Source organism: Cavenderia fasciculata, assembly GCF_000203815.1.
Source record: "Cavenderia fasciculata unplaced genomic scaffold Scf_Dfasci-G-o-80e12.f1-5, whole genome shotgun sequence".
Lineage (NCBI taxonomy): Eukaryota > Evosea > Eumycetozoa > Acytosteliales > Cavenderiaceae > Cavenderia > Cavenderia fasciculata.
Window position 1 is genome coordinate 2316463 of NW_004457735.1, and position 11283 is coordinate 2327745.

At 32.4% G+C, this 11283-nt stretch overlaps 2 protein-coding genes across 2 annotated transcripts; both read left to right on the forward strand.

Moving 5' to 3' along the window:
* Positions 1–25: 25 nt before the first annotated feature.
* Positions 26–9627, forward strand: DFA_05725 (involucrin repeat-containing protein; the record flags this gene model as incomplete). Its single annotated transcript, XM_004361385.1, has 11 exons — positions 26–189; positions 295–531; positions 797–867; positions 1463–1492; positions 1730–1771; positions 1856–2137; positions 2204–2495; positions 2558–2906; positions 2971–3171; positions 3255–7908; positions 7976–9627. 11 exons carry the CDS (start codon positions 26–28, stop codon positions 9625–9627), a joined length of 7974 nt encoding a protein of 2657 aa, XP_004361442.1.
* A 274-nt stretch (positions 9628–9901) lies between these two features.
* Positions 9902–11153, forward strand: DFA_05726 (uncharacterized protein; the record flags this gene model as incomplete). The annotated part of the gene is made up of 2 exons (XM_004361386.1): positions 9902–10044; positions 10127–11153. The coding sequence occupies 2 exons, from the start codon at positions 9902–9904 to the stop codon at positions 11151–11153; spliced, it is 1170 nt and encodes a 389-aa protein (XP_004361443.1).
* Positions 11154–11283: the final 130 nt, after the last annotated feature.

Here is an 11283-nt window from a genome sequence, read left to right on the forward strand (position 1 = left end):
TTCTCTACTACTACCCTATTAAAAAATGTCTTACAACTTTGGATTAGATGCTGATTTGGCTGCAAAGCGTGATGCTCTCTATGACCCAGCTCTCGAAAGAGAACTTAGAGCTTGGATGGAAGGTCTTGTTGGAGAATCACTTTCAGGTGATTTTGCTGTCTCTCTCAAGAATGGTCAATACCTTTGCAAGTATGTTCAAAATGAATACGTTTTAGAGTACTTTGTTGATTATATTAACCTCCTCAATTATTACTATTACCTACCTACCTACCTTACCTATTTATTTATTTATAGTTTAGCAAACAAGATTAAACCAGGATCATGCAAGATTCAAAAGGCTGCAGCTCCATTTGTTCAAATGGAAAACATCAACTCTTTCCTTAACTTTTGCAAGAGTTTGGGTGTTGCCACCACCGATCTCTTCATGACTGTCGATCTCTTTGAAAATAAGAACATGAATCAAGTTCTTCAAACATTATCATCTGTAAAGAGAATCATCAGCGGTTCCAAGGGTAGCACTCCAGTCAGATCGTAAAGTGTCACAAATATAGAAATCAACCAAATCAAATCAAATCAATCAAGTATATCAAATTACCCACCACCAACAAAACAAAAATCTCAAGACCAAACCCTTACCTCTCACCACTCTAAACACTTTCTCTCTCATCTCCTATCTATTTATTTATTTGTATTTATAAATTTAAAACGGAAATTGATATCAAAAAAAAGATTGATTGTTCACAAAACATTATAATGACTAACCACCAAAACCTTTTTTTTTCTATTTTAATTTTAGATCCCCAGCTCCAGCTGCTGCTACTTCTGGTGCCTCTTTCTGCTCACAATGTGGTACAAAAGGTGCTGGTGGTAAGTTCTGCGGAAACTGTGGAAACATCTTGTAAACAATAAAAAAAAACTTATATATACATACTCTAAAAAAATATCAGATTATTATTATTATTATTATTATTACAAACTACTTTCACCCAACCATCTTTTCTTTGACCAATCCTGTAGGTATGGATTCCAACAAGGAACTGGTATAATGTTTTAAAGAGCATATGTATACATATGTACTAAAAATATCTTGCCAGAGTACCAGTACCTCAGTGACCTTTGCTCAAGAGTAAAAATTTTTTCTATCGACTTTTTACTCTTGAAAATAAATTAAATGATTAGTTCGTCGACTAATTATCAAAAGTCTACGACTGTCTTGGCGGTCTCAGAACCTGTCCCACCCCTTTTTTTATTTTTATTTTTATTATCTTCTACGCACAACACAATTAACACAATCAAATCAATCACACTCACTTTGATCATCAGTAGTGGTTCAAAACTTTGCATTCATTATCATCTGAAAGAATCATCATCACAGTGACAAGAAAGAAAGATAGATAGATAGATAGATAAAAAAAAAGAAGGGAAAACAAAGATTAGATCAAGTTTATAAATATATATATAGTAGTTTGTAAATTGAATAAAGATAAAGATAGTTAGAGAGAGAGAGGACCGACCTCACCCTTGTACTGGGTCATCCTTTTAGAAACAAAAATGATAGCTACTTTATTTGTTAGTGTTGCATATCCATTCTCTTTATTGTGTGGTATGTCTAACTAAACCTAAACTATAAATGAATCGACCCATCGATTATTAATTTCTTTTCTTTTACATTTAGCGAGTGTAATAAGAGCAAGTGTAGTATCATTTGTATACTTTATATTATTTTTAGTTACAGTATTATTCTCACCTCATAGAACTTTATCTATTCAAAGTAAGATATATATATATATTATAAATTTATAAATCTATAAATCTATGATTCTTTATTTATTGACTCTTCTTTTCTATTTCTTAGATATAATATCAAAAACATCATCAATTACAACATTAGTATTAGCAGTAATTAATTTATTAGTAATAACATTGGTAAATGTTATACCATCATTGGCTGTCAATGAAACATGTCAGTCATTGGGATATATAAAATATCAAGATTCATGGGATTCTTTTCTAAATACAATTCCAGATGTTTTGGTTGTCATCACTTCAATCATTTCAATGATCCTATGGCAAAGAGATTTAATTTCAAAAGATGATTATAGAAAAAAAGCTCGTAGACGTCGTCCTATTCCAAAACGTATGTAAAGTTTGTTTTGGATTTTTGAAAAACCAACAACTTATGTTTTGCTGTTTTTTTTTCAAGATTTAACTCGTAGTAATTCTCTTTTAATTAATTCAGATGAAGAAGATGGTAATCATCATCAAAATCAAAATGATGAAGCAAACTTGGATGAAAAACCACCACAATTGGAAAAGAATTATGATCATAAAATACATGGACCACCATCAAGAAAATTAACTGGATTTACATTTATTATGCTTTCATTATCTGCCATTTCATTCCCATCTCTAATCAATGCATTTTATTTTATTCATGTAATTGCTTTTATTCTTTGTTTATCTGGTAAACTTTCAATTCATAAATTAATGTTACGGTAAAGTAATCAAATAATATAACCTTCATTTCCATTTTTATTAATTCTTTTCTATTTTTTAGATTATATCCATTTTTTATTATAGTATCATTTTTTCATTTAGTATTTATCTATTTATTCCAAATACCAATATTTTATGAAAATTATTCATTTTATATCAATGATATGTATGGAATTAGAAATTTTCATCATTGGGATGAAACCATTTGGCCACTTGTAATTGGTTATATTACAGTCTTGTTGACATTTGTATCGGCTAGTGTCATTCAAAGAAAATATATCCTTTATAATCGTACAAAACCAAGATATAGATCAATGATTAAATTACAAAGTGAAAGAGATCAATCAAACAAACAAAAAGCTACTAGATTTACTCAACTTGCTTTATTATTTAGTCGTCATGGTTGGAGTGTAAGAAAAAAAACAAAAAACAAAAAAGAAAATAATAATATTTATTAACTTTTTTTTTCTTTAGATTTGTTGTATTGAAATTATAATTGTTTGTTTCTTTTTACAACCAAGTATATATACATCAGTATTATTATTTTTTGGTTTAATTTGTACATTGTTACCAACAAAAATATTTAAAATGTTATCAAAAGCAATTCTTGGTTATCAATTAGTTTTTATAATTTCACAATATGCTTTTAATATTCCTTCTGGTATTATTACTCCTGTATGTAAACAACAAGATAGAAAAAATATTTAAATATTAGTATTTAAATATTAATATTTATTTTTCGTTTTTAATTTTTTTAGACATTTACAACAGAAATTATAGGATTAATAATTTGGAATGGAACAGTTTGGTTAAATATTGGAGTACAATTAATACTTTCATTTACTTTTGGTTTATATTGTTTTTATAGTGATATAAAACCAGAAGATTATATAATTGAAAAGGAAAAGGAAAAGGAAAAAGAAAAAGAAAAAGAAAAACAAGATGATAAAAAACAACAACAATTAATTAGTATTAGTGATTCTGAAGAACCAGAAAAAAAGGAACCTACCTCACATCAAAGAAGAAAACCAAAACTTCAATCACAAGAAAGTCAAACAGATTTATTATCAGATACATCAACAACATCAAAAAAGAGAGTAGTAATCAAGACGGTACCAAAGAAACCATTACCACCAGTACCACCATTTTCAAAAAAATTACCACCTCTACCGCTACCAAAAACACCATCAGTTTCACATTTGCATCAACAAGCAGTTTCAGCATCAGCACTTTCATCACCAAGACAAGAATCCTCCTCCTTACCACCCATACCAGAATTTAATATTAATTTGCCAACTTCAATCATTTCAGATAGTTGGAATGCAACATGGGATAATTTCCAACAATCCTATGGTGATACTATAGAACAAGTGAAACAAGTATTAAAAACAACTGTCGAAGTTTGTTTTCTTGCAATCATTGGACAATCTTATCGTATTGCATTGGTAGGACTCTTTTTCTGTGGGTTGGCAACGGTCAACTTGTTAAATGCCGGTTACATGTTTTTCTTTATCTTTTTTACAATGTCTCAAACATTGGCTAAAAAGTTGTGGATGGTATTGATATTGTACGCTCAAATGGTTTTATTGTTACTTTATATTTGGCAAATGGGATTTACTGGACAGTACGAGAATTGGATTACAGATTTGGTTGGAGTAACACATTACTCTGGTCAACCACTTTGGATTAATCTTATTTGGCATTTAATCATTATTACCTTTACATTGACTCAATGGAATGTAAACAAACTTTATAATACCAAAAAAGAAGATGATGATGAATCAAAAAGAAATGTACCACAAATCATAAAGTTACTTGGATTGGTAGCATCAACAGTAGCACAAACTTATATTGCCTTGCCCATTTGTTATTTGGTTATTATATTGGTTAGTGTTTTTGCAAAGATATCAATCATTTCAATGATTTACATGGCAACTGTCTTTTTATGTTTGGTCATCCACAACCGATCACCAAATGGTGCTGCCCATATCCGTCGTTTCTGGGCAATCGTTGTCTTTTCACAAGCTGCCATTCTCATTGCTCGGTACATGTATCAATTTGATCCAGTCTACAATTGGCTCAATCAAATCTATCCTACCAATGATTATATATCGCTCGATGATATTGGCCTCCAAAAGTATAGTACCGATGTCCTTAGATTCAGCGAATTGATTGGAAACGTTGCCATCTTTATCATTTGCGTTTTCCAACTTTCTTGTTTCTTTACAACCGTTGACCAAGAAGAATCAGATGCACTCTACAAACAATTAGACAAATTCCCCATCCTAGAAAAAACAATCAATTTTATTGGAAGTATGTCTCATCAACATGGACCAAAGATTGTACTATGGACAGTCTTTTTAATTTCAATCAATAATCTCAGTTTCTTTAATCTCGTCTATTTGGTGATGATTGTCATTTCAATGTCATTTAGAAAGGGAACTTATCGTATTGGATTCTATATATTGGCATACTCTCAACTATTGGTTCTAACTCAAATGGCTGCTCTCTTTCCAAAAGCTACATCAATTGGTCATACCTATCAATTAAATTGGGTTGGTCTTGGTCAAATTGGTCAAAATCAATTTCATCTAATCAAATTGAATCTTGTTATTATTTTAATAATTAGTCTTCAACAAGTTTCTTATTGGTGGAACAAAAAAAGAGAACGAGGAAATGAAATGATCAATGATAGAGGTCAAAAAGAAAAATTATTATCATCTGATAATATTTCGGGTTCATCAAATTTTTCTCGAATAGTATGGTATTTAAATCATTTTTATGAATTATATGGATTGGAAATTGTATTTGTAGTTATTAGTATATCACTATGTTGGAGAGTTAATATATTGGGAGTCATTTATCTATTGGTCATTGCAGTTGGATTAAATGTAAAAAGTGAAAATAGACATCGCTTTATTTATATTTCTGGTTTGATGATTCCCATCATACTGGTTCAATACATCTTTTTACTTGGAACACCAATTGAAACAAATGCATTCCCTTGGTTATTATCAAATGACCTACTCAACAATTTACTCATCCTATCATCACCAAGTCAGTACATTTTGGTCTTGGACTTTTGCATTTTATTCTTTTCAATGCTCTACTTTAAACAACCTCGTGATGTTAAACCAAAATACCCAAGAAATTTCCTTGCAGTCGATGGTGAAAATGTAAACTTTACATTAGAACCACGTCCATGGTATTCAGAAATACGTTACATCATTGTTAGATATTCATCTCAACTAACGTTGATCGTTATCTTTATTGCTGGCACTTCTGAATGCGATCTAGTGTCATCTGGTTACGTACTATTCTCACTCTATGTATTGTTTGCTGGAAATACTCATGCTAGAAGATGGAGTGGATTATGGCGTTCAATGATGATTTACAATTGGTGTATCTTGCTCATGCAAATACTCTTCCAAGCGGTATTTGTCATTTGGGGAGAGAATAGTGGTAGTACAACCACCATCTTGGCTGACATTTTGGGTTTCTCTGTTGTAAAGTCTACTAGTTTCAACACTGCAAGAGAAACCATTAGTGATGCCATCATCCTCATCCTCCTCACCTATCAAAAGACTATTTTCCAAAGTGATGATTTCCAAATGCTCGAAGAACATGTCAAAAACAAGAGTGAAAGTGCCTATGAAACAGCTCTAGAGTTTTATCGTGAACGTCGTCTACAACGTATCGATCAACTAGACAATATCAGAAATGTCCTCGAACAACGAAGAGCAAGATTACAACAACTCAAAAAACGTACCACCAACAAAAGATTATCAGTCTATCAAGATTTTCAATCTCATCCTTCTGGTTCTTTATCCTCCTCAAATATTCATCCTTCAACTATAAATCAAACAGAATTAAATCAACAACAAGAAAAAGAAAAAGAAAAAGTTCAGGTAGAACTAGATCCAAATAATAATAATAATAGTTTAGGGGAAATTAAACAAAAAGGTGTTAGATTTAATGATGAAACTGTTGAAATTAAAGAAGAAATGGAAAAGGAAAAAGAAGAAATGGAAGAGGAACAATCAACTTCTTCCTCTTCTTCTCTACGAAAGAGATCAGTGATTAAAAGATTTTTTATGAAGATATTGGCATACTTAGATCCATTACCAGTTCAAAAATCAATTGTCGATCAAGATGAAGATGAAGAAGGATCTTCTTCATTGTCTGGTCCAGAAATCCAATCATTATCTCATATGCAATTAAATAATCGTAATAGTGTATTTATAGATCCAGAAGAATTAAAGGAGGCAATGAAAAATTACTCTCGTGATGACAAGCCAAGTTCAAGTTCTCGTTCAAATATAATCAAGGAACCTGCCAAAATACATGAAGATGATGTACTCAAGAGAATTGTAAGAGGAGTATCAAGAATTGCAAGAGATGAAAGTAAATGGATAGCATTTATGGCATGTCTTGCAAATGGTGTATTCAATGCAAACATTATATCGTTGGTTTACTTGTTTGGAGTATTTTTGTTTGGACGTCTATTCGAGAGTCCAAGACCATCAAAAGCTTTTTGGAGATTCTTGATTGGTTTTAGTGCTTTGGTACTCTGCGTCAAATATCTATTCCAAATACCAATCTTTTGTCTTCAAAACAATACCACAGTCACCTATGAAATGTTTAGCAAGTGTTGGAGTAATCAACCAAGTCCTTTTATTCCAGAAAATTTGGTACTCTTGTCCACTCCCTACAAACTTGGTATCTACAAGATCGACGGTCACTTTTTGGCTGGTGCATTTTGGGATCTAGCTGTATTCCTCTCTTGTCTCTGGCATCGTCATGTCTATAGATCCAAAGGTCTTTGGAAATTTGAAGAAAAGGATTTCCAAGAAGCTGGTTTCGATTTTACCTATATCGAAGCTGAAGAAGAAGTAGTCTATGAAGAGGAAATCAGTGACAACGAAGAAGATATTGAACCCGACGATCAATTCATCGATGATAAAGATTTAGATTTGGTTGAAGATAAAATTGATCAAGTTGATCATCTTATACAACAACAACAACAACCATTAATTATTGATCAAAATAATAATAATAATGTGATTATTTCAACAACTTCAACAACTTCAACTATTTCAACTTTAAAGAAAAAAGAAGACAAAAAACCATTATTATTAATTGATATTCCAGAAGAACCATCAGATTCAGATTCATCAGATTCAGAACAAGGTCCATCAGGTAATAATGGACTACCTCAACATGATAGTCAAGAGTATACATTTACATTGACATCACCAACAGGATCATCACCAAAACTTAGTAGAAGTATTCTTTGGGTTCTAGTCTATAAAATTCGTAATATGATCATTTCATTTATTCATTTCCTTTGGTTGGTAACAAATACTTCAGAAAAAACTGGTAGAGATTATTATATCCCAATTTTCTTTACAGGTACGTAATACAAATAGAAAACAAAACAAAACAAAAACTTTTATTAATATTTTAATTTTTCTTTTAGATTTTATATGTTTAGTATTTTTAATTGTATTTCCACAAAATTTTACAGCTATACCATCATCAGATATTACACAATTTTTAGAACAAAATGTAATACCAAGACAATATATAGCAATATTATTGGCTCAATTTGGTATTATTATTTTGGATCGTATCATTTATTTGTACAAATCTGTAAAAGCCAAGTTTGCATTACAAATTGTTTTGACAGTACTCTATCACGTATTCCTATTCTTTTACTTTCCACAACTCATTGTCAAACCATTTGATTTCACCTATTCTTGGACATTGGTTGCATTCTACATTCTCAAGTGTCTCTATCTCTACTACTCGGCACTCCAAATTTGTTATGGTTATCCAATCTTGACAGAAGGACGTTTCCTCATGGATGGTTATTCCGATTTCCATAATATTGGTTTTGCAATTTATCGTGCCATTCCATTTATTTTTGAAATGCGTACCCTATTGGATTGGATTGCTACCGACACTACACTGCTCTTTTACGATTGGCTAAAGTTTGAGGATCTCTATGCTCAAGTCTTTTCGGTACACTGTCGTCAGGAATGGATCAAACGCCAAGGTCGCAAGTATGGTCACAAACAACCCATCTTTGAAAAGTTTGTTACAGGTGTCACCTTTTTCGTTGGTTTGGTCGTCATTTTATGGTTCCCTCTTATTATCCTTAGTTCTGGGTTGCCCGGTAGTAACATCATGCCAGTTACATCGGTTCAAATGCAATTGTCAATCACAGGTTGGAATCCACTCGTCTATATCAACCAAGAACTGTCACTTGAAGGTATCAATGGTACTGGAGGTGTATCTAGTACCTTTTTAACTGGATCAGAGTTTAGTCAACTACGTACCAACCATACATTTATCATGCCAGATGAACAAAGTGGAACGCAAATAATCAATATCAATTCATTCTCTGAACAGTCTTGGGATATGACTCCACCAGCTCGCTCACAATTACTTGACTTTTTAACTACAAGTAAATTGTCAATCACTGCCACTTATACCATTTCACGTTCCGGTACTATAAATATGGATATTCCAGGTACCAACTCTGTCCCTCTTACCCCAGGTCAACAATCTGATCTCTACAATATCATCAATGGTACTCAAACATCATTCAATGTGACTGGACTATTATACAAATTTATTCGTCTTCCAGGTGTTAGTGGTAATCTTCTCTATCCTTCAAACTCGGGTAGTCAACCCGAATATTTGGATGTCCTATTTACTCTATTCAACGGTAGTTCACAAATCAATTCGGGTGGATATAGTGATGGACCATACTGGCAAGCTACCGATCTTTCAGGTGGCCAATTATACTTTTACACCATCTCTTCCAAACTACCAAATGGACTTGCCAGTACACTCGTATCTGCCGGTATCATTGGTCTATACGTTGGTGTTGTCTTGTCTGTCGGTAGATTCCTTCGTATGTATGTCACTGGTATGGCTCTTCGTATCACCCTCGAAAATATTGGCAACTGCGAAGAAATTGAAAAGATGATTGACGATGTATTCATTGCTAGACAATACGGTGATCTAGAATTAGAAGAAGATCTATACTATGAATTAATTCAAGTATTTAGACAATCAAATGTACTTTATGATTTAACTAAAACTAATCATAAAGATAGATAAAAAAACAAACAAACAAAATAATAATAATAATAATAAAAAATAATAATAATTAATATTCCCCTAAACAAGCATGTTTTTTTGATTGGTTGATTTTAAATCAATTTGTGTGTGAAATTTCACCCTACAGACCACCATTGTGATTAAAATTTTAATTTAAAAAACATTCACTCATATCATCAATAAAATCCTCTTATCAAGATAAATAAATATTTTGGGTATAAGAGACACAAATAGATATAAGATTAAAAAAAAGAGAAAAAGAGAGATGTATTCAATGACAAATACAATAGAAACATTACCTACACCATCAGTAGTAATCTATGAAGATGTAGTAAAGAGAAATTGTAAATTAATGCATGATAGAGCAATATCATTGGGTGTTGATATTAGACCTCATATGAAGACTCATAAAACAATGTATGAATGAGGTCAACAACAAGACAACAAGAGATTACTTACTCTTATATTTTGATTACTTACTCTTTAATTTTGATTTTAGAGAGATTGGTAAATTTCAAACAGAAACAATTAATATTAAAAAGATTATTGTTTCAACATTGTCAGAAGCAAGATTCTTTGCATTGAGTGGACAATTTAAAGATATTTTGTATACAGTACCTATAGTACCGACCAAGTTGGCAGCAGCTGCTCATATTCATTCAAGTATTGATGTGTTGCACTTGATGGTAGATCATCCAGACCATATCAAGGCAATGGTAGAGTATCGCAATCAACATTTAGGAGCATTGGGCAATAAAAAATGGTCAGTCTTTTTAAAGATTGATTGTGGTTATCATAGAGCTGGTGCAGATCCCGAATTACCATCGACCATTAAATTGGTTGAACAACTGACCAAATCACTCTCGGATCATTTTGTATTTCAAGGTATCTATACTCATTCAGGTCACTCTTACAAACAAACCTCGCCAGATGGTATTGCCAAGATTGCAACAAGTGAAGCAACTGTAGCAGGAAACTTTGCCAAAAAGATTCGGTCGCTAGGATACCCATGTCCAATCGTTAGTATTGGTAGTACACCCGTCTGTTGTCACCTACCCAACAATCTAAAGGATCTAGGTGTCACAGAGATACATCCAGGCAACTATGTATTCTACGATTTGATGCAAGTCGAACTTGGCAATTGCAAAGTCGACGATGTAGGCGTACATGTCGTCTCTCGTGTCATCTCTGTCTACCCCGAACGCAATGAAATGCTTGTAGATGCCGGCTCGTTGGCTCTGTCCTCTGATCCAGGCTGCACACATCTACCAGACCGTGCACCAGGCTTTGGTATCATTGTCGGAGACAACAACCTTCGTATCGTCGGAGTGACACAAGAGATTGGTAAAGTCAGCAGTGTCAATGGCTCTCCAATCGATTTCAACAAGTATACCATCGGTTCGATTGTCCGTATCGTCCCCAATCACAGTTGTCTCACAGCTGCAATGTTTTCTAATTTTAATGTACTCTCAACAGAGTCAACTACTCAAGTTAAAGAAACTTGGATACCAAATAAACATTGGTAGAATAGAAAAGAAGAAGAAGAGATAATGAAAATAGTAATAAAAATAATGAATAAAAAAAATGGTTTTCGAAGAAGATGATCATTATCTTTTTTTTTTTTTTCAAAGGAGACCAACCATTTGATAATATCTT